Source organism: Prosopis cineraria, unplaced genomic scaffold (assembly GCF_029017545.1).
Source record: "Prosopis cineraria cultivar Desert tree isolate PC_DT_omini unplaced genomic scaffold, ASM2901754v1 PC8, whole genome shotgun sequence".
NCBI classification, from domain to species: Eukaryota; Viridiplantae; Streptophyta; class Magnoliopsida; order Fabales; family Fabaceae; genus Prosopis; species Prosopis cineraria.
The window spans coordinates 14,258,189-14,283,740 of NW_026555339.1; the positions used below are offsets into that span (position 1 = coordinate 14,258,189).

At 34.0% G+C, this 25,552-nt stretch overlaps 1 protein-coding gene across 1 annotated transcript in view; it reads right to left on the reverse strand.

The window, feature by feature from the left end:
• The window catches only part of LOC129317352 (uncharacterized), a 35,606-nt gene extending 11,774 nt beyond the window's left edge, over positions 1-23,832 (reverse strand). The window contains exons 1-5 of the mRNA XM_054961692.1: positions 23,764-23,832; positions 23,487-23,667; positions 22,311-22,583; positions 22,014-22,161; positions 21,806-21,863 (exon numbers count right to left, since the gene is read on the reverse strand). Coding sequence (XP_054817667.1) covers positions 21,806-21,863; positions 22,014-22,161; positions 22,311-22,583; positions 23,487-23,667; positions 23,764-23,832 — 729 coding nt within the window. The remainder of the gene's footprint in view (positions 1-21,805; positions 21,864-22,013; positions 22,162-22,310; positions 22,584-23,486; positions 23,668-23,763) is intronic.
• Positions 23,833-25,552: the final 1,720 nt, after the last annotated feature.

The window sequence follows — 25,552 nt, forward strand, 5'->3', positions numbered from 1 at the left end:
TCTAAGAGGACTTTATACAGAATACTGTTTGCTAACGGTAGTTCCATTAGCCCTCAACACCTTAGTTAACGACTAGGTAGTTTGAATTTTATGAGCCTTGTTCTCACATTTGTTGTTCGCAGGTATCGTACCTGCATTTATTTCATGGTTTTAGGCCATATTTGGTTAGCATTATCTTCGTAGACTGTGTGTTCCCATTTATTTTTATGGCATAAGTTACGTTTAGTTATTTACCCTTGTGGATTATATGTTCACGTTTGTTATCTATTATGTTAAATCCTCATCATTCTAAATTTGGATCAATTTATATATTTGAAATTTAATAGTTTCAGTTAGTAGTGTGTTATTTTGATTCTCATATGTATAAATCATTCTTCTCTTACCCTGATGGTATAAAGTGCTTTTAGTTTACTCTCATTTTATGGTTATAATTAATAATTATACATTTATTGAGCACATCATATTAAATTATTATCTTTTCAACTAATTTACACAATTGACTAAATTTATTTTTTATATATTTCTTTTAAAAATTTTATTTTTGGGGATAACATTCACTAAAAAATTTATTTCGATCTTAGATTCATTAGCTAATGCTGATCCTATTGTCAACCTTTAAAATAGCAATACAGTTATACTGGGTGGAAATTTTGCTTGGTATTATTACCTTTAATGTAAATATTTCAGACTCATGTATTTTAATTTAGTAGAAAGATTAGTTGCTCCACATAATTATTATTAGGATTTTATTTTGATTTATATACTGTTGGCTAGCTAGAAAGAGTTGAGCTCCTAATTTTCTTGATATTTTGACTGAATCAGTGTATTTAGAAATTTCAGGAGATCTTATTTATAGGGAAGGTTCTACCGAAATTTCTATAAACATGTTGAAACTTTGTTATGATGATCAGTATCAAAAGTGCTATAATTTCAACATAAATTTGATTACATTTTAGAAATAGAATGAATTTATGATTTGAGGCTTATGGGGATGTGTGACACGGTTCATACCTCGTGCCCGTCGCTCTCCATTTTTAGGAGGTGGCAATTTTTGTATCAGAACTAAGGTTTTATATATAGTTATGTGGATTGAGAACTTTTCAATGGGTCTCAATTATTATTATGAACCCGGGCATAATTATAATTGAGGCATCATTGAAGGTTCTATAGAAAGTCTTTGAACGTTGTTTGTTTCTTATCATTGATTTCTTTTGTTGTATAGAACTATATTTGAAACTATATATTTATTTTATCTCTTTATATAGTGAAACATGCCACCTAGACATTGAATATCTACTAGGAGCTTTACTAGCAGTAGGGCCTTTGGTAGAATTTCTTTGACAGATGATGTGCCCTTGAGAGGTAGAGGATAACATCAAAATAGGATCAAGATTAGGGGTAGTCGAACCCTTAGGCCCCTTCAAGATATTCCTGCTAGAGATGAATGAGAAAATTCTCAATTTGAGGAACAGATTGCCTCTTTGACACATGATATGCTAGAGAAAAATCCTACAATTAAGCTATTAGAATTTATGAAACTAAATCTACCATCTTTTTAGGGAACTAATACACAGAAGGAAGGACCTAATTAAATTTATCAAAGGAATTGAGAAGAGATGTAGGGCCTTGAGATGTCCTGATGTCCATTATATTGAATTTGGAATATTCCAACTTCAAGGAGTAGCAAGTACTTGGGCAAAATAGTCTCAAGTCTTCATGCAGCTAAGGTACCTTCTTTGAGATGGGAAGAGTTTAAAACTATATTTCCAAATCAATATCTATTCAAAATACTAGAGACACAAAAGTTGAAGAGTTTGTGACTCTAAAGTGCAGTAAGGGAATGTTAATAGCAACATATGATCAGAAGTTTAAAGAATTATCTTCTTTTGCCTCTCATATTATACCGACTAAAAGGGAACAGATTAGCAAGTTTGTACATGGATTGCCAGTAAATACATGATAATATAGCATCTATATTGGATCGTGATGTTACTTATATTGAGATTGTTGATGACACACTGAGAATAAAAAATTGACATACGATAGAGGAAGCAATTTCTAAGAAACGCAAGAGAGAGAACCATGAGAAATTTCCTAGTTCCTCCTCTAAAAATCATCGATTTTCAAATTAACCTCACTTTTATACCATGCATTCTGGACCTAGATCATATGGTTCACCATTAATAAGTACTCTTGTCATGAGATCTAATTCTAATAATGGTAAACCCCGAGCCCAGTTAGTTCTGAATCAATCAAGTTACATTTGAATCCCTTGTGTTAGTTGTGGGAAATACCATTTGGGACCGTGCCATAGAGTGTCTGGCGCATGTTTTGAGTGTTGGTAGACGAGCCATTTAAGAAGAAATTGTCTATATCTCTAATATATGTCTAGTCATGGATCAATTCAACCTCCTTCCTACCCTACTTCATCTTCAATCCTACCTTTTAGGGCCGCTTCTGCTTTAGCTAGCAGGGGTATGTCTGGAAAGGGAAATGGTAAGTGAAGACAATCTTCTTTAGTGCACGGACAGGGAAGAGTTTATGCTATGATAAGGGAAGATGCTAGAGCTTTAAATACTATTATTACAAGTATTATAACTATATGTTTTAATTAGGCTTATGCGTTATTTAATCCTGGATTAACTCATTCATATGTATCTGCTTATTTTGCTAAGAGCTTAGGTAAATAACCTACCAAACTTGATAATTCATTTGTAGTTAGTACTCTAGCAGGGGAATCTTTAATTGTTTCTTATGTATATAAGTCTTGTGAAGTGCCTCTTGAGGGTAGAGAAACCTTTATTGAATTAATTATGCTTGAAATGATTGATTTTAATGTAATTTTGGGTATGGACTAGTTAGCTTCTATTATGCTACTGTTGATTGCCACTTGAAAGTGGTGAAATTTGATATTCTAGGTGAAACTCCTTTTATATTGCAAGGGAGTTTTATAAAAAGACATACTAATCTTATTTCAGCTTTAAAGGCCAATGATTACTGTAGAAGGGTTGTCAAGGGTTCTTAGCTGTGGTAAGGGACATTGATAAGTCTACTGTTAGTTTGGATCAAATTTTAGTTGTTCAAGAATTTCCTGATATTTTTCCAGAAGAATTACTTAGACTGCTACCTGATTAAGAGATTGAATTTGCCATTGATATATTTTTGGACACTCAACCAATTTCTATTCTGCCTTATAGAATAATGTAACATCCGAAAACCTCAAATTTGGAAAAAGTTGATTAATTAAGGGATAAATTAGTTAAAAAATATGATTAATTTATTTAAATATATTTTTAGATGGCTAATTGGATTTTTGGGTTATATTTGACTCTAAATTGAGATAGGATGAAAGTCGAATCAAGTCGGGAGGTATCGGGGGGAAGCAAAATCAACTTGTTGCTCGTTGTGTCGTGAGCCGTAGCTTGCGTGGCATGCGCTGCGGCGCACGGCACAGCAAGCAACTTAAAATTTTGGGAATCATCAGAAATTGATAGATTTTGGGGTGGAAAACATAGAGCATGAAGGAGTAACTTTGGGCACTGCTAGGGCATCAATTTAGGAGCTTTTTGAAGAGAATTTAAGCCTCCAAACTCTTGAGTAAGTTTCCTACCCTTGTCCTCTACCTTTTCATCTCATCTTCCATGGAATTTGGAAGAGTGAGAATTTAGTCTGATTGGATTATGCCATAAATCAATGTTTTGAAGGTTTCTATTGACTCTAAAGGTTTGATTTAGGCTCATTGATCTTGGATATGTGGTAATATGAAGCTATTTTGTTGTTTAGTGGAAGTTGGATCAAGCCTTAACTTGTTCAGGGGTTTTGAAATGTGATAAGTTGAGATATTGAGTTTTATGTTGTGATAGAATTAGAAGGAGACTTAAAGGGATGATGTGAACAAATTCTAATCTTGACAAATCTATTTGTTGAGAATATGAGTGAGAAGTGGGAGAATTGGGAGGTCAATATTAGCTAATGGTGCTTGTGTTAATCAAAAATTAACATATAGTACTTGTTGTTGTAAATTGTGGTATGGGAAGACTTACCTTGACACAAGAAAAAATTTAGTACCACGGGTGACCCTTTTAGTAACAAAAGGGTTAAGGTAACTAGATAATTTACATTATTTATTACCTTGTATAAGTTATTCTCAAGTTACTTTTTTATGAATTGTTAAGTATATATGTATAAATTCTTTAAAGGTTAACTATTTTAGAAAATGAGTGGAGTATTGCTTTGTGAAATTCTATACTTTTGAAGTAAATGGTAAGATTTTGTTATATTTGTTTGGAAAGTTGGTTATACATGGTCAAGTGGAGATATGTAGTAAAATGTGGCATATTAGAGGGTGGGAGGTCACCCTACTGGAGATAGTGAAAATTAAGTCCATATGGCATTGCTGGCACCTCGGGACGCCAGGTGCAGCACTTACTCTCATTAGTGCCTGAAAATGGGTGCGGTGTTGGAGACTTATTCTCCTTAGTACCCAAAAGGGTGTGGAGTTAGAGATTATGTTCCTTAGCATCCGTAGGATGCAGTGTTGGAGTAACGACACCCCAATTACTTGTAATAGGGGGAAATAGTAGTTCAGAAGTGGTTTAGGACACCTTGGCCGGGTAGTCCTACCATGGATGGTGAGCTTGGGAACCATACATGTAGTTTAGTTCTGTGAAATAGCATACTAGTTCGGTCGAGAGTATTGGAGGACCAGATGGTTAGGGATCATGCATGCAATTTGTGATGGTCTTATATGATGTGATTATGTTACTTGTTTTAATGCTTGTTTATAACTTGGCATGTTAATCAATAATATAGATTATCTTAGTTATTGAGATTTTTATCTCACCCCATGGTTACCATTTTACAGGTTCTACAGTTGAGACTGAGCGAGGGAAAGAATCGGGTAAAGATTTGTAGATTTGCTACATTGAATAGTAATGCCTGATTTTGGTTTGAGTGGTGTACATAAACTTCTTATATGATATTATATGTTGCCAACTAGGAATGCATATCATTTTGATTGGTTACACTTGTTTCATACTATGTTATTTTGTATTTTAGCCCAATATGGTATATGATATGAATATGTGGGAATTTTTGTGGTTATGGGCTAAAATACTAATACAAGTGCAAGGAATATTTTATCTATGTGATGATAATGTAATTGTAATGTATTATGTGGCAATAGAGGCCAAATAGTGCTTGTAGTGTTAATTGTGTATTTTGGCTATTTTAGGCAAAATGGCCATTAAGTGGCCAAATTTTGCATTTGGTATGTTTTTGTGTACTTGATTGGTCACTCAAGTGTATTTTGGTCCATTAGACTTGGTTCAAGTCTCACAATGGGTTAATGGTATAAATTATGAGTTTTGGGTGCTTGGATGGTTGAAAATTTCTTTAAAAAATTGACTTTTGCATCCGAGTGTAAAAATTTTCATACGGTGTCGAATTGTAATAAAACTTATACTATTAGTTATCTTATTGAACAAGCTTCGTGTGGGTGCTTGAATTACTTCAATCGAACATCGGATGTGAAAATGGCGCGCGTTCGAAGTTCGTCTAAAAAAGCTGTTATGAGAGCATTGCTGTCATAGACACGTGCACCACAGCACATTTTGCGGAAGCCATGGTGTATGGTATAATGAGCGAACTTGGCTTTCTGTGCCACATGCAGCGGCACACAAACCACGAGCCACAGCGCATGGACCAAAACACTTAAAAATGACATTTTTGGCCCTGTTTTGAAGTGATTTGCTTCCCAAAACTTTTTTATACTTCCAATACCTATATAAATCATTAATTTTGAGCTCAAACTATCAATTTAAAGGATTTTTATGGGATCCCAAATATTCCACAATTATTTTCAAAAGATTATTAGTTTTAACCCTTATATGGATAACGTGAGCTTAGGAGCAATCCTTGCTCCTAATTATGATTGTTTGTTGTGATTATGTGGTGAATTTTGGTAATGTTAAGGTGGACATTACAAATAACACCTTCTGAGCTAAGAGAACTAAAGACTCAATTACAAGAACTATTAGATAAGGGATTCATTTAACCTAGCACATCTCCTTAGGGAGCACCAGTACTCTTTATGAAGAAAAAGGATGGGTCATTAATATTTTATATTAATTATCAGTAGCTTAATAAGGTAATGGTGAAAAATAGGTACCCACTACCTCAAATCGATGATCTTTTTAATTAGTTGCAAGGAGCCCAGTGTTTTTCAAAAATAGACCTATATTTAGATTATCATTAGTTAAAGATAAAGAAGGAAGACATACCTAAGACTACATTTAGAACTTGATATGGTCATTATGAATTTCTTGTAATGTCATTTGGGTTAACTATTACACCAGCAACATTCATAGATTTGATGAACTGTGTGTTTAAACCATTCCTTGATAAGTTCGTGATCATTTTCATTGATGATAGTTTGATATATTTAAAAAGCCCATAGGAGCATAAACATCACTTGCAACCTATTTTACAAACATTGAGAGAGTAACAACTTTATGCTAAGTTCTCTAAATGTGAATTTTGGCTTGGTGAAGTTACTTTCTTGGGACATGTTTCTAAAGATGGCATTCAAGTTGATCTAAGCAAAGTAAAAGTAGTGTAGATGTCACGCCCCGCAATATGGGAGTGACCAGCATGGGACATGCACCTAAACACACATCCCTTAAGCCTAATTCAAGAAATGTTCCATTTTAAAAATACTTTTCATTTAAATAAAGCTTTAATATTTTTGTGAAAATTCCGACAGAATTCCCCCTGAGAATAGGATTTTCCTAAAATTTACAATACAAAATTTTTAAAGAAAGATTATATCATCTAGGAGCATAGCTCCTTCTAACCAGCAAATAAAATATTACAAAGTAAAGACTCTAACCATAAGCTATGTGGAGCACTTATAAAATTATTTATAAAAGTACAACATATAAATTAAAGTTTTACATCAAAATAGAGATTAACCAAAATGATGTCTCAACTTCAATCTAGTAGCAAAATCCTTTGAATGATCTGATGGAGGCACATGCTATCTGAAACCAAAAATATTTTTCAGTGAATAACATCCCAACCATAACATTTTGCAACATTAAGGTGAATATAAAATATAATCATTACATAAATTAAAGAAAAAGTAATTCAATGTAAACGAATTTGTAAGCTCAAAATAATAGCTTTATTTAACTTCAATATCAAGAAATATTAAATTTATGACGATAAAGCAGCTTTAACATTTGATCTTGACAAGTCAAAATAATTAAATAAATACATAAATGAAAATAATAACATTTGCTAATTAAAAATTGTTAGAGTGTGAAATTATCAATTAATTAAAAATTCATATTTATGGGGATTTACCAAAATAATTTACAAATGTGGACACACAGTCCATGAGGGTAAATAACCAAATGTGGCTTATACCATGAAGACAAATGTGGACACACAGTCCACGAGGGTAATGCTAACCAAATGCGGCTTAAAGCCATGAAACAAATGCAGGTACAAGGCCCATGAATAACAAACATGAAAATAGAGCTCACGAAAATCAAATTAGCTAGTTATTGACTATGACGTACTAAGGGCTAATAAAACTGCTGTTAGCAACTAGTGTTCTATATAAAATCCCCTCCAAATTCATTTTCAAACATGTGAGAAAGTCATCACTATTAAAATATAGTTTTCATGCTCAAAATCAAACTCGCATGAAGAATTTTGAACATTCAAATCTTATCATAATAAAATTTCATAACTGCTATCTATGCTTGCATTTATGGAAAAACCAAATTTCTAAAGCTAATAAAAATAATTTCATCAATTTTAAAAGTAACCTTTACAAGGAAAACACATACACATCATAATTTAAATTTCCTTCAACATCTCTTTATAAATTTTCTAAGATAAAAATAATTTAATTAACAAAATATTAAATACGTAATATAATCATTATAGAATGATCTATGTAAAAAAAATATATCTTCAAAAAATTTTATTGATAAATTAGTTGGGATGCTATCCACTTACCTACAATATTCTCAAGTGCAAAATTCACCCTTTAAAGCTTCAATCCTCCCTTACTACTTCAGTCGAGATTTTCTTTCATCCCTTTAAGTCCACCATGACAGAGCAAGGATAAGAAACTCAAAGTTCCCTCTAACCAAAAAAATGTCGAGGACATAAAAAAAGAGGTTCTTGCTATTGCGTAGAGGGAAGTGGGAGGACAAGCAAATTGAACCTCCAACCAAAACAGAAATCAATTCTACTGTGTGATATTGAAGCACCTGGCACGAAACTAATAAGGGAGAACAAAGAATGATAGCAGGATAGACAGAGCTTTCATGGCAGTGAGCACCAATGATGTGAGGTAGAGAAAGAAAAATGATAAAGAACTTCTGACTTTCCCTCACAACAACATAGTAAAGGAAGAGAAAGAAAGTTCATTCATGATTGCCGGTAATGACAGGAGGAAAAAATTTCAATTTTCTACAGCAATCACAGGGGGAAGAAATAAGGAACTACAAGAGCACACTCAAGCTTATAGGCAAGCTAAACATAATCAGGAAGAGGATGGAGAGATCTAATGAGGAAGGGCAAGCACTCTTTCCTCTGGTCTGGAATGTTCGAAAGAATGAAGAAGAGGAGGCTAAAGAATGAATTGATACTTGTGTTAATGTGTTTGCCTCTTTTCTCTTTTTTTAATTATTATTATAGGGCAAAATGGTAATTGCTAAAAGTTGAACTAAAAGAATAGAAATTTTCACTCTCAATCCTTTAAATAATTGATTGCATAGTCTCCACTAGACCAGGTCCTCTTCTTGTTAGATTTATTCCCAAAACCAATAAAAATACTCTTAAAATATATTATTTTTTATTTTAAATTTTACTTAAAAATTATGGGTTATTACAGTAGAATTGGCCATAACCTATGACAGTCATAAAAATTCACAGTTTCTTGAGTCTTATAGGATATTATCATCCTTTTATCAAGGATTTCTCTAAAATAGTTGCTCTACTAATGAGACTGACTCAAAAGAATGTGAAATTTGAATGGGATAACAAGTATGAAGATAGTCTCTCGAAGTTGAAGGAATGTTTGACTTCAGCACCAGATTTAAGCTTACCATCTAGCACAGGGGGATTTGTAGTTTATTATGATGCTTCTTGTGTGGGTATGGGTTATGTTTTAATGCAACATTGGTGAGTTATTGCTTATGCCTCAAGGAAAATTAAGAAGCACAAGCAAAAGTACCTAACCCATAACTTAGAGATGGCAGTGGTTATTTTTGCATTGAATATTTAGCGTTACTATCGTTATGGTGAGACTTGTGAGATTTACACTAATCATAAGAGTCTTGAGTACATTTTTGAGTATAAGGATCTTAATCTTAGATAAAGAAGATGGATGGAGTTGCTTAAGGATTATGATTGTACAATTCTTTTGCCATCCTGGCAAGGCAAATGTTGTGATTGACGCTTTTAAGTAGAAAATTTATGGGAAGTATAGCACATATGACTTTGGTAAAAAGGCCTTTTGTGTAAAAAATTCATAATCTTCAACAAAGTGGAGTAAAGTTTGAGATTATTAATAAGGAAGCATTTCTAGCTTATGTACAAGCTCATTCTTCTCTAATAGATTAGATCAAGAGTGCTTAATTTTTAGATCCAAAGTTATGCAAGTTAAAGGAAGCAGTCATAGCATGAAGTAACACTGAGTTTGAAGTTGACTAGGAAGGGATATTAAGATGCAATGGTAGAATTTGTGCGCCACCAGAGAAAAACTTAAAGTGACTTATATTAGAAGAGGTTCATTATTCTACATATACGGTTCATCCTAAAGCAATAAAGATGTATCAGAATTTGAAATAATTGTATTACTGGAATGGCATAAAAAAGATGTGGCAGACTTCATTTCACGCTATTTGACATGCTAGTAAGTTAAGGTAGAACATCAAAAGCTAGCTGGATTACATCAAATATTAGAAATACTATAGTAGAAATAGGAAAAATATCACAATGAATTTTGTTACTGGATTGCCCCATACTACAAAAAGATATGATTCTATTTAGGTTATCATTGATAGATTGACTAAGTTAGCTCATTTCATTTTAGTAAAGATGACTTATAATGTTGATGAGTATACTTAATTGTATATTGATGAGATTATTCAATTACATGGGGTCCCAATATTGATAATATTTGGTAGAGGTCCTCAATTTACTTCTTGATTTTGGAGATCATTCTAAGATGCTTTGGGTACTCGATTGGATCTTAGTAATGCTTTTCATCTTTAAACTAATGGCTAGTCTAAGAGAACCATTTAGATACTGAAGGATATGCTAAGGTCATATATTTTAGATTTTGGGAGTAGTTAGGATTGTTATTTAGAATTAGTGGAGTTTGCTTACAATAATAGTTATCAAGCTAGCATACAAATGGTTCCATATAAGGCACTTCATGGTAGGCAATGTAGATCTCATATTAGATAGTTTGATGTTGGTGATGCTGAGCTTTTGGAATCGAATTTGGTGGAAGATGCCATTAAGAAAGTGAAAATAATTAGACAAAAATTAATAGCAACCCAAAGTTAATAGAAGTCTTATGTTGATAACCAACGTTGGGAGTTAGAATTCATGGTTCGTGTAAAATTCAAGAAAATTTAACCATGATTCAGTAATCTAATGAGTGTGATTAATGACTTAATAAGGTGTGTGGCCAGAGGGGCCTAATTGATGTAATTTATTATAATTTTAGCCTTGAAAGTATGTCCGAATCGATGGTGTGCTACTTGGGTAAGGAAAGAGGAAGAAAAAGTGAAGGAATGCCTTTTATGCCACATGTTGCGGTGTGTAGCCAATCTGCTATGGTGCATAGAGAGAGATTCAAATGCAATGGGCCTTTTTGTGCGATGTGCCACAGTGGATGGCTACATGCGCCACGACACATAGTCAAAAATCTAACTTATCATATACGATTCTGTGTGTGAAAAACATAAAAGAGGAAGGAAAAACACAAAGAGCATGTTAAAAGCTCTGCTAGGGCATGGCATTAGTTCCCATTGGTGATATTTTGAGGCTTTCAAATGTAACAGACCTGATTTTTACCACTAATTTTTTTTTCAAAAGAAAACCTTCCCCCTTTTATTTTTATAAATAAACATTTTTCTTAAAAAATGTTCCTATCCAAACAAAGCGATATTAAGATTAACAATTATCACTGGGCTTAGGATAAATGAGGCCCAATAAATAGCAAGTCCAAGGTTCAACAACAGTTTATAGATATAATCAACTCTGCTAAACACACATTTTTATACCATTAATATGTATAATCCAAAATAAATGGGCTTGGCCCAATAGAAAACCATGGTCCAGATTGACGTGTTTAAAAGTTATCCAGCTCAAACAAAAAGATTGAGGAGTTATAGTTGAATAACCTATAACGATTATCCAAAATAAAATTTATAAGGGTCCCTAGGTCATGGCAACTATAATTACAAAATAAACAGAAAACCATACACCAAACCGAGAGAAGGAAGCCTAAGCTCACTTCGTTGGTGCCTTCCCTGTAGCTTCACTTGACTGCTCACCTAAAAATGATAAGAAATAACATGAGATTAAAAATCTCAATAACAGTTAGTTATTCTAACATATACTAACATATTTCTTAAAATCAGTTCGCAAACATATCCATAGATATACATATGCATTTCACAATCAATACACAAAACAAGAAATGTAATATTCATAATTTTATAACAATTTCTAAATCAATGTCAAATTAAAACAACAGTAATACATTTCTCAACCTCACCCTTATGACTCCCAACTCCTTTATTATCACTATCTAGAACCTAGACTGAGGTTATATCTGGCTAAAGGTATATTGCCATCAGAATAGGACTCCCCTCCTTAAAAAGGGGGTACCCATCATCCCAAAATGTCAAAGACATTGGGAGCTATAAGAAAAGGCCAACAACTATGCGTGTAATGGAGGCAAACCATGTGGCATAATATTTAATCATTAATCCCAAACAAACAATTATATTACTAGCCATCCTTATTACCTTTTTTGCATCATATGGAATAAATATCACATTCCACAATAAGATCACACAAGTATTAATATATATATATATATACAATAATAAAAACCAGTATCTCAATATATAAAAGGATAGTCCAATGTTATCTCTTTTCCAAGCTATAACTAACTCAGACGTGTAGGAAACTTCTTAACCACGATAATAGATTAATTTATGACATCAACAACAACAACAACAACAATAAGCCTTTATCCCACTAGGTAGGGTCGGCTACATGGATTGCAAGATGCCATTGTGCTCTATCATTTATCAAGCTTTTAGGAATATTATTAATTAAGAGATTGTGTTCAACAACTTTCAAGAGTGTTCTCTTAGGCCTTCCTTTACCTCTCTTAATCGGACTCAAAGTTATATGTTCCACTCTTCTCACTGGTACCTCCCTTGGTCTTCTTTGTACATGCCCAAACCATCTCAATCGATTTTCTACCATTTTTTCTTCAATAGGTGCCACCCTCACTTTTTCGCATATGTGCTCATTTTGAATTTTATCTTTACGTGTATATCCGCACATCCATCGTAACATTCTCATCTCTGCTACTCCAACTTTATGCTCTTACTGTCCCGTTAGAGCCCAGGATTCACTACTATATAACATTGCCGGTCTGATAGCAGTGCGATAAAACTTTCCTTTAAGTTTATTAGGCACCTTACGGTCACAAATAACTCCTTTAGCTTTTCTCCAATTAAACCACCCAGCTTGAATTCTATGTGAAATATCTCCACTGATTTTGCCATTATTTTGAATAATGGCTCCCAAATATCTAAACTTTTCCACTTGAGGTATAATTTGATCTCCCAATTTCACTTCCAAATTATTGTCGAATATTCCTTACCAAATTTACAATATAAATATTTCGTCTTACTTCTACTCAGACGAAAACCTTTCGACTCCAATGTCCTCCTCCATAACTCAAGTTTACAATTAACCTCTTCTCTTGTCTCTGCTATAAGAACTATATCATCTACGAAGAGCATACATTTTGGGATTTCCTCTTGAATATGTTCCGTCAAAACATTTAAAATCAAGTTGAACAAATAAGGACTTAGAGATGATCCCTGATGTAGTCCAATCTTTATAGGAAAATCCTTTGTTTGACCACTAGGTATTCTTATACTAGTTTTTACCCTCTCATATATATCTTGTATAGCTTTAATATAAGCAATCCGTACTCCCTTTTTTTCCAACGCTTTCCAAAGCACTTCTCTTGGTATACGGTCATAAGCTTTTCCAAATCAATAAAAACCATGTGTAGATCTTTATCTTTATAACGATACTTTTCCATTAATCCTCTTAGTAGATAAATCGCCTCTGTAGTTGATCTACCTGGCATAAAACCAAATTGATTCTCAGAAATACTTGTCTCCAATCTCAACCTGTGCTCAATTACTTTCTCCCACAATTTCATTGTGTGGCTCATGAGTTTAATCCCTCTATAGTTAGTACAATTCTGAATATCTCCTTTATTTTTATAAATAGGAATTAATGTACTTCTCCTCTACTCATCAGGCTTTTTCTTGGACCGTAAAATCAGATTAAATAACTTAGTTAACCATCTCATCCCTTCTTCACCTAAACATTTCCACGCTTCGATAGATATACAATCAGGTCCGTTGGCTCTACCATTTGCCATTTTCTTAAGAGCTTCCTTTACCTCCTTATCACGTATTATTCGATAGAATGACAAATTTTGTTCTCCTTCACCAATTACTAAATCCTTCAAGTTACTAGATGAATCCTCTCCATCATTGAAAAGTTTAGAAAAGTAAGTCTCCCATCTATTTTTAATTTCATCATCTGTAACTAAAATTCTTCCCTCTTCATCCTTAATACACCTTACCTGTTCTAGATCTCTTGATTTTCTTTCCCTACTCTTGACAATCTTATAAATATTTTGCTCTCCTTCCTTCGTCTCAAGGTTCTTATAAAATTCTTCAAAAGCTTTAGAATGAGCTTCACCCACAGCTCTCTTAGTTTCCTTCTTAGCCATACGGTACCTCTCCCAATTTTTCTCATTATTACACAAATGTATGGCTTTAAAACAGTTCTTCTTATACTTGATTTTATCCTATACACTATTATTCCACCACCAAGACTCCTTATCTCTCGGACCAGAACCTTTCGATTCTCCCAAAACTACTTTTGCAACCTCCCGTATCTTTTTAGCCATATCCTCCCATATGATGTTAGCACTTCCTTGAGATTCCCAAATTCCTTCATCCAAAAGATTTCACTTGAAAATATATTGCTTCTCACCTTTTAATTGCCACCACCTAATCCTTGGTGTTACTACTTGTCGACGTTTTTGGATTTTACTCATAATACACACATCAAGGCCTAGGACCCTATGTTGTGTCGTTACAGCATCTCCGGGGATCACCTTACAATTTTTACAAAGTCTTCTATCTGTGTTCCTAACTAAAAGAAAATCAATCTGTGACCTTGAGGCTCCACATTTGTAAGTGATGAGATGCTCATCTCTCTTCTTGAAACAAGTGTTGGCAATCTTAAAATCATACGCCAATGAGAAATCAAGAAGAGTTTGTCTTTCATTGTTTAGCTCTCCAAAACCAAAACCACCATGAACCCTCGCATACTGACCAGCTTCCCTCCCAACATGCCCACTAAAGTCTCCTCTAATAAAAATCTTTTCACTCTGTGGTATATGTCGAATCAACCCCTCCAGATCCTCCCAAAATAATTCCTTAAGACTGGCTTCTGTCCCGACTTGTGACGCATAAGCGCTAACAATATTAACAGTCTCACGTCCAATTATCATTTTTAAGGAAATAATTCTGTCTCCAATTCTGCTAACTTTTACAACGTTCTTCTTCCACTCCTTATCTATAATGATGCCTACTCCATTGCGTGCACTTACTTTTCCTGTATACCAAAGTTTGAAACCTTGAATATCCTTAGCTTCTTCTCCACGCCATTTTGTTTCTTACAGGCAAAGGATATTGATTTTCCTTTGAATCATAACCCCTACAACCTCTACAGATTTATAATTTAATGTCCCAACATCCAAGTACCAAATCTAATTTTGCTCTTATGGACTAACTTCTTTAGTCGCGTGCGTCTAGAATGACATAGTAGCCCTTGCTCATTTAACACTACATCCGGGCGCCAATGCAGCGGCTCTAACTCACTTATCACTGTACTCGAGCCATGCAGCGCGTTACTTATGGGCAACGACCTAGCATTAACATTATAACGTCTATTGTCCATGTTCATGATAGATTCAATAAAGTTTTACATTAGCTGTTGATGGCCTAACACAACCCTCCTCCTTTCCCCGGGCTTGGGACCGGCTATAAACATAGGCGGAGTTGATTAATTTACGACATCAAATGATATAAATAACATTAGATATATATATATATATATATATATTAATTTATCAATTAAATATAAAATTCAACTAAACTTCTCAAATTTACAACCATATCCTTCCAATCTAAATCCCTTCAATAAAAATCCAAAATTAACTTGAATTAACTTATCTAAATCCTAAAACATAATTTAATCTATATAGATATCCTATACATCAGAAATCACAAATTTTATAGTTAAAAACTTAATTTTAAACTCTCAAATCAATTTATAGAACAAATCTAAACAGATAAAATTTAAGTGCTAATTTATCTCTACTAATTAATAGTTTTCTGTTGTTAAAAGTCAATACTTACTCTAAGTTTAAACTTTAAAATTTGCTTTACTCATCAAAATTTTACTATTATTAGAAAGCTCTGGATGAGTAGGAAAATATTTATAAAAGAAGTTTTGGGAATAGAAATAGTTTTGAGCATAAAATCTTACCTTAAAAGCCTTCAAGCCCTTATCCTTCTCCTTTCCTTCTCCTTCTCTCTATCTCTCTCTCTTTCTCTCTTTCTCTCTTGTCTTGTGCGTTTCTATGGGAAAATGAAAAGCAAAGAAGAGGACTTTTATATGCTCTTTCCATCGCCTCTTGTTCTCATTCTCTCTTTCTTTCTTTTTTAACTTTAATATACTTCCTCATTAAGTATTCTCTTTATTTTACATACATATATATATATATATATATTATCACTTATCATTATTATTTCCAATTTTTAAAAGCAAAACTTAACATAAAATTATATTCTATGTTAAACTAAAAAAAATCTTCTAATTAATTTCTTTATCCTCAAACATTCTTTCCATTTTTTTATTCTAATTAACTTTAAAAATTAAGGTAGAATGTTCCAATTCTCCCTTCCTTTAAGAAATTTTATCTCCAAAATTTAATCTACCTATAACTATAGGTACATTATGAATGTTAGTCATAGATCAACCTACCTATCTAAATAAGTGAGGATAGTCTTGTTTCATTTTTTCTTCTGTCTCCTAAGTCGCATCATTGGGTGTCATATCTTTCCACACCACCTTAAGCAATTTGATGGTCTTGTTTCTCAATTGCTTATCTTTAATATCCACTATTTGCTCTAGCTCTACCCTATAGGTCATGTTGTCCCTCAACTCAACCTCCTCTGGTTCAATAATATGAGATGGGTCTGGGTAATACTTCTTTAATTAAGACACATGGAAGACATCATAAACTCTATAAAGCTGTGGTGGCAAGGCTACACGATAGGCAACTGGTCCAAATCACTCTAATACTATAATATCCTCCTCCTTTTGGCTCATTATTAAACTTAAATCTCAAGAAATCAGGAAAAATGAGACGATAATAATCATTAAATACAAAATTCTTATTGGTTAATAAAATAGGGACCCTAGATTTATAATTCCAAGTTAAAACAAGTCTTGTAAAAAGGTAAATAGAGTTTGAAAATACGCGAAAGCAAGGGATTATCACATAAGTGGTTATAAAGGTGTGAAAATCTGGAACAAGAAAAAATTTAAAAAATTAAAAGGTGTACACCGTAGCTCGTTGGATAGGCACTGCGGCGTGTTTGCCTCTATGACACACACTGTGGCGTGTGACGCCATGTGCCGCGGTGTAAATGCATGAACTTTGACAATGAATTCTACTATCAATATGATAGCTTTAGGGCCAACTTCTGACGTGCCCCAATTCTCCGTCCGATGTTTGAATGATGCAAACTAGGAGTCTACAAAAAGCACTTTCTAGGCTCTAACCAATGGCATTGGTCTCAAGCTCAAATTATTTTTAAAATAAGAATTGGACACCCTTTTCAAAACTTACTGCTTTACCTTAACTTTCATAAAATTCAAGTGTCCTATCCCACAATTAAGGACCAATAGCCACAAACACCAAATGACCATATTCAACTCAATAAAGTTAATTCATGCAAAGCACCAAAACAAAAGAAATATGTCCAGATCAAATTTTTCCTACTTGACCCGTTAACTCAAAATTATAGGAAGGGGGAGTTCAACATAATTTTCATTAAGGTTTCCCAAATCATCACAATATATACACTACCCTTACTTACATTAGTATTTTGGCCCTATCAACAATACACATAATAGTCAACTCTCTCACTAAGGCCTAAAATACCAATTACAATTTACTTTTCTCTTAATGCAAGTAAGTAACAAAAAGGAAAATCCTAGTTGGCAATTGAAATTGTCATACACACCAATTACTCAAATTTAAGAGGCCTACTACAAAAGGATCGTGATCCTAAGCCTCGAGTTGTTTTCCTCTGTCCACACTTTTTAAGCTATTTCCTAAAATATTGAGAATAAAGGGGTAAGTACAACTACTCAGTAACCAAGGTCCGACTAATTCATGCGAATGCATCACAACTAGTTTAAATACAAGTGGCAATTAATATTATTACTCTAAACCATGTAAGATATTTGAAAACTTAATATCCATATTTTAGCTAAAATAATAGCAATGACTAGGAAAATATCACTTTTAACACTTTTCATAGAGCTAGAGTTGATCAAGCAATTTATTGACAAGCATAAAAGCATAAAATAATGCTCAACTCAAAATACCATCCTTATGGACTCAATATGGACAAGTGTCTTTACTTACTATATGCATGATCGCACCTCCCTTATCACTCCTTATTCCTCTGACATGAAACTGTAGGCTATAACTCAACAGGATATTCTATATTCATTGACTTCCCTAGCCTAAACACTTGTGAGGGAATTACCCGGCCAAGGCATACCTAACTTACTTATGAATCACGATTTCTCCCATTTCTCACATTATAGGGTGTCATATACCCTAGACTAGCTTCCTCATTGAACAGGTGGATAGTTAGCTAGGTTCGAGTCCCTCGTTAAACCAGTGGGGCAGTCCCTCGTTAAACCAATAGGACAGTGAGGATAGAATTAAACTAGGCAATCCACCACATGGATGGAGCTTTACTACGTGGATTTCTTATCTACTCCACTTCCTAGGCAAACTCCCGCCTCTCAAGATCATGCAATGGACATTCATTCCATAACTCACATATACACAGTTTCTTAGAACATCACATTACACAATTATTGGACTTCTCACACATATTTTATGGAACTTCAAAAACTAACAAGTCATTGAACTCCCAAATCACAATCATTGTACCTCACACATTTAAAATTATTGAACTTCAATATTACACAATCATTGAACTTCTCAAACACATTTCATGAAACTTCTAAACCAAAAAATCATTGAACTCCTGAATCACAATCATTGTACCTCACACTTTTAAAATCATTGAACTTTATCATTACACAATCATTAAATTTCTCAAACACATTTCATGGAACTTCTAAACCAAACAAATCATTAAACTCCCAATAAACATTAATGCGAAAATCCACCACTCTTATTTTCAAGGAAAAATTTGCATCATGAGACATAAAGCTCTCAAATTTAATCTAGCAAATTTCTTCACAAATTAAGCCACACATGCATTTTCTCTAGTTTGTACATTTCAATAGTATTTCATAAATCAATAAACTAATACACACACAAGCATAAGATAGAATTCCTTCGGTTACCTCAAACCTTTGAGAGGTCAAAGGTTTCACCCCTTAACTATTCGCTCCTGAAGCTTTTAAGAAGCTTGAATGGTGCCAATGGTAATTACACTACAAGCATTTATCATGCAAAACATTAATATCTATTTTAAGCTATTTTTTACTACCATTTTCATCATTTTTTAATACTCAAGCTTTATTCTAAACTCATGTAGAAGTACCCATGAGGTTTCTTAGCTTCCTTTAATTTTCATTTATAACATTAAACTCTTAAATGGGAATTAATGAAGCCACATTATTCCCAACTACCAAATTTATGGGAATTTCAAACATTTAATGTCCTCCAACCATCAATCATCATAAAATCATAATTATCAAGTTTACTTAGCTCAACCTACCCCCATTAACTCTATTTAAGTCAATGGGTTCGAACCCATAACATCTATGGACCAAAAATCACCATTAAAAATTAAACCCTAACTTCTACCATTAAGAAAATGGAAGAAGAAAGGAAGATTTAAGCTAGGAGACTTATCTTAGGTGTTTATAAGCTCCAAATTACTCCCCACAATCAGCTTCTTCAAACCCTAACTTAGCTTTTTTGCCCCTCATTCATTCTCCTTTTGTTTTCTCTTCTGTTTCACATCAACTTTGCAACTTAATACTGTAAAATTCTAGCTATGTGCTACGGCGAATGCACAATGCACTGCGGCGCATGGCACAGAGAGCTTCTCCTAGGCGTGTTGGCACACATTTGCCGTGACGAACTAACCCCATGTCATAGTGCATGGCACAGAACCACTCCCTTCAAAAATTCTTCCTCTTATATCCCTAGGTGACCCGATTCTCTTTCAGACCCATGTTTGATACTAAAATTGAGATCAAACATGCCTACTAGATCTCTCTGGCCACACACCTCAAAGATTCACTTTACTAATCTTTTTAAGTTTAGTTAATCTGGGTTTAAAATTGAGGATGTTATAAATACTTCATAAGGGCGCATGAATCATGGTGTTAATTTCTTCACCTTAATTGCCCTGCTAATACCAGTCATTGGTGTTCCCCTCAAAAAAACATGTTCCCCAACAAGAAATTCCAATGGTCGCCTTCATCTATCTGCATAGCTCTTTTATCTACTTTACACCATTAACAACCTTTGTCTAATCATCTCGATCTTTCTGGTGGTTTGATCTACCAATTCAGGACCCAACAAAGTTCTCTCACTCAACTCTATCCAACAAAGAGGAGATTGACATTTTCTCCCATATAAAGATATGTATGGAGCCATTTGAATGCTCGAATGATAACTATTATTATAAGCAAATTCGACTAATGGTAAATGATTATCCCAGGTACCTCTTAATTCAATAGTGCATGCCCTTAGCATATTTTCTAATGTCTGAATAGTCCTTTCAGTCTGTCCATCCGTTTGAGGGTGGTTGGTTGTGCTGAATTGTAGCTTAGTCCCCATTGTATCTTGCAATGCCTTCCAAAATCGTGAAGTAAAATGAGGATCTCTATCTGACACTATGCTTTTTGGCACTCCATGTAATCTCACTACTTCCTTATATAAATCTCTGCTAGCTTCTCTATTGAATGAGTCATTCGAACAATCAGGAAATGAGCAGATTTAGTTAGTCGATCCACAATTACCCAGATTGCATTATTTCTAATCGAAGTCCTTGGTAATCCTGTGATAAAATCCATGGATATGCTATCCTATTTCCACTCAGGTATATTCAGTGGCTGTAACAAACTAACAGGCTTTTGATGCTCAATCTTAACTCTCTAACATGTCAAGCAATGGGTAGCAAATTCAGTTACGTCTTTCTTCATTCCTGGCCACCAGTAATTCCTCCGAAGGTCATGATACATTTTGGTTACCCCAAGATGAATCGTGTATTTACTTTGATGAGCCTCCATCAACATGAATTTTCAAAGTTGATCATCATTAGGAATATAAACCTTTCCTTTGTACCTCAATATACCATCATCCCAAACTTAAAATCATTCAGTTCACCTTCTTCAAGTCTCTCTCTTAACCCTAACTGGTATTCATCCTCCAACTATATAATTTTTAAATCCTTCCAAAACTTATTTTCAATTTTTACCATGCTTATATAAGTCAATCTCTTAGACGGGACCTCCACTGGCATGTCCATCAGCAAGTATGCCATGTGTATGGATTTCTTATTTAATGCATCTATTACTACATTTACTTTCCCGGGATGATATTTCAATTCAAAGTCATAATCTTTGAGGAACTTCATCCACCTCCTTTGACGCATGTTTAGTCCTTCAAATCCATAAGGTATTTTAGGCTCTTATGGTCGTTATAGACCTCGAATTCAGAGCCATATAAATAGTGTCTTTAGATCTTCAAAGCAAACACTATTGCTGCTAATTCCATATCATGAATAAGATAATTTTCTTCATAGGGCCTTAATCGTCTGGAGATATAAGCAACCACTCGTCCTCTCTACATTAACACATATCCAAGCCCTTTCAAGGAGGCATCGGTGTATAGAGTATAAGGTTGGGTAGGATCTAAGATCACTAGTATCGAAGTAGTTGTCAACTTGTTCTTCAACTCTTAGAATGCTACTTCACATTTATCATTCCATATGTACAGTTAGTCCTTCTTAGTTAATATGGTTAATGGCATAGCAATTTAGGAAAAATCTTGAATAAATCGCCGGTAATAGCCAACCAAACCCAGAAAACTTCTTATCTCAATCATATTTTACGATCTCTCCTACTTAGTTATTACCTTGATTTTACTCGGGTCTACTACCACATCTTCTGTTGATACAACATGTCCTAAAAATCTAACCTCATGGAGCCAAAATTCACACTTCAATAACTTTGCATAAAGCTTATGTTTCCTTAGAACTTGTAGTACGACTCTAAGATGCTCCTTATGCTCCTCCTTATTTTTAGAATAAACGAAGATGTCATCTATGAAAACTACTACAAACCTGTCCAGATATGCCTTGAAAATCCAATTCATATAGTCTATAAAGATTGCAGGTGCATTAGTAAGCCCAAACAGCATTACCAAGAACTCATAATATCCGTATCTAGTTATGAATGCAGTTGTTGGCACATCTTCCGCCCTAACCTTAACTGATGATATCCAGACCGTAGATCAATCTTGAAAAATACTACTACACCAGTTAACTGATCAAGCAGGTCATCAATTCATGGTAGAGGATATTTGTTCTTAATTGTGACCTTATTGAGCTGTTTGTAATCAATGCATAGCCTCAAACTACCATCTTTCTTCTTAACAAATAGTACTGGGGACCCCCAAGGAGACACACTCGGTTTGATGAATCCTTTCTCCATCAACTCCTCAATCTGCTTTTTCAACTCAGCTAACTTTAAAGGTGACATTTGATAAAGAGCCTTAGAGATGGGCTTTGTCCCAAGTACCAAGTCAATAAAGATCTCTACTTCCCATTCTGGTGGCAAGCCGACTATATCCTTAGGAAAAACATCTAGGAACTCTTGTACCACATCAATCAATTTTAGCCCCTCTTTCATATCTATATTGATAGAAAAGAAAATAGCAAATGCTTGACACCCTTTTTCTAATACACCTATTCGCCTGAGTAGCCGACAATAATTAGGGTCTACTAGATGTAACTATTGAAGCAATGAACACAGGCAGGACACAATTTTCTTTTTACAATCTAAAATGGCATTATTTGCTGAAATCCAATCCATTCCAACAATCAGATCAATCCCCTTCATAGGCAGACAAATCAAATCCATAGTAGAAGTTCTATTCTCAAACTCTACCACACAATTTAAACAAGATTTTGATGTCACAACAACAGTACCGGATGGTATACAAACTCTCACATTATAAGGTAGATCATACACATTCAAGTTAAATTTCTCCACACAATCATGTGACACAAAAGAATGAATTACCCCAGAATCAAATAAAGCAATAAAGTGATGCCCATTAAGTTTTAAATTACCTCAAATTAAGTTTGGGGAGGCATCAGCCTCCTGCTGAGTCATAGCAAAGACTCGTCCAGGAATAATAGATCTAGCCTTACTAACTACCCTAGAACCCTCTTCACAGTATCATGAGATGTGGCCTGGCTTCCCACACTTAAAACAGATGAAACACTAACCTTGGTAGAACCTCCCACACTTAGTACACTTTTGACTATTGGCGGTGCTAACTGTAGGGGTTATGGAACCTCTCTACAAGCTCTGGCCTCTATTTTGACTACTACCTTATCCACCACCATACCCACTTCTCTATCCTCCACCAAATCTCCCTTTCTAAGTGAACCTCAATCTACCACTAGAGCTACTAGAGTACCCACTCCTCTTATTAATTTCACTTGTAAGCCTCATGAACTGATTAGGCCTGAAAGAGGTCTCCTTTTTATAAGCTATCTCCTCCTCTCTCTTCCTTCAGGCCATAATACCCAATTTAATAGACATCTCCTCCATAATGTAAACCTCTAGAGGAGCTAAAGCAGTCCTCAATTCTGGTCGTGTCTTCTCTAGCAGCCTAGTCGCTTTCCAGTAAGAGTCATGTACCCTATTTGTATACTGCACTAGCTTATTAAAATGAGCTATAAAATCTTCCTCATTCATATGTCCTTGCTGTAAGGCATAAAAGTCTGCCTCTTTTTCAGCTCTCAAAGCAGTTGGAAAGCAGTACTTAAAGAATTTCTCCTTAAACTTCTCCTAAGTCATAACCCCATCCTCAGCTGGACGAATGCCATCCCACCATTTCTTAGCTGCCTTCTGTAACAACTGCTTAACCATCATTACTCTTTATTTAGAAGTACAAACTATAACTCAAAAAATCATTTCTAACTGGTCTATCCACTCTTTAGCCTCAGTTGCATTAAGCCTTCCTTCAAAAGCTGGTGGATTAAATTTTCTAAAACTCTCCTAAATCTTTATGATTTGTGATAGTAAGAGCTCCTAGGAAGGATTTCCACTACTACTCGCTCTTGTATTAATAGGAATTGCCCATGAATGTTGCTCACTCTGCCCTTCTTCCTTGCCAAAATCTTCCTCTCTCCTTAACTAAGTAGTCTCATGCCTATCGTTATTCCTTAGGTTCCCAATTTCATCTTCATTTCTTTTAACTCGACGATCGATACTAGCAAGTAAATCCCTCATTTCCCCCAGAAGTGCCCCATTATCATAATTTGAGGGCAATCCAAGAACATTATTTTCTCTACTGGTCATAACTGTTTCCCTCTCCTTCTATCAAAGATCATAACAAGAACTATTTTTAACAAATATGTTAAAATTAGTATAATCTAAACAAGTCTTAATAAACAGGAAAGTGCACATGTTTTATAATTGCCATGACTACTAAGTGAAATTTTTAAGATGCTATCATGCCATAAAAACACATAGCTCTGATACCAAAAATGCCAAGAGAAGGGAGCCTAAGCTTAATTCTTTGCCTTCCCTATAGCTCTACTTGACTGTTCACCTAAAAATGATAAGAAGTAACATGTGAGATTAAAAATCTTAGTAACAGTTGGTTATTCTAACATATACCAACATACTTCTTAAAATCAGTTCGCAAACATATCTATAGATATACATATGTATTTCACAATCAATACACAAAACAAGAAATGCAATATTTACAATTTTATAACAATTTCTAAATCAATGTCAAATTAAAACAACAGTAATACATTTCCCAACATCACCCTTATGGCTCCCAACTCCCTTATTACAGCTAGCTGGAGCTTAGACTGAGGTTATACCCGGCCAAAAGTACATTGCCATCGGAATAGGATTCTCCTCCTTACAAAAGGGGTGCCCATCATCCTAAAATGTCAAAGACATTGGGAACTACAATAAAAGGCCAACTACTACGCGCATAGTAGAGGCAAACCATATGGCATAATATTCAATCATCAATTCCAAACAAACAATCATATTACTAGCCATCCTTATTATCTCTTTTGCATCATATAAAACAAATGTCACATTCCAAAATAAGATCACATAAGTATTTATATATATATACACAATACTAAAAATCAATATTTCAATATATGAAAGGATATTCTAATGTTACCTCTGTTCCAAGCTATAACTAACTCGGATATGTAGGAAACTTCTTAACCAGGATAATAGACTAATCTATGACATCAAATGATATAAATACCATTATATATATATATATATATATATGTAATTTTTCAACTAAATATAAAATTCAACTAAACTTTTTAAATTTACAACCATATCCTTCCAATCTAAATCCCTCCGATAAAAACCCAAAATTAACTTAAATTAACTTATCTAAATCCTAAAAACATAATTTAATCCATATAGATATCCTATACATCAAAAATCACAAATTTTATAGTTAAAAACTCAATTTTAAACTCTCAAATCAGTTTATAGAACAAATCTAAATAGACAGAATTTAAGTGTTAATTTATCTCTACTAATTAATAGTTTCTGTTGTTAAAAGTCAATACTTACTCTAAGTTTAAACTTTAGAATT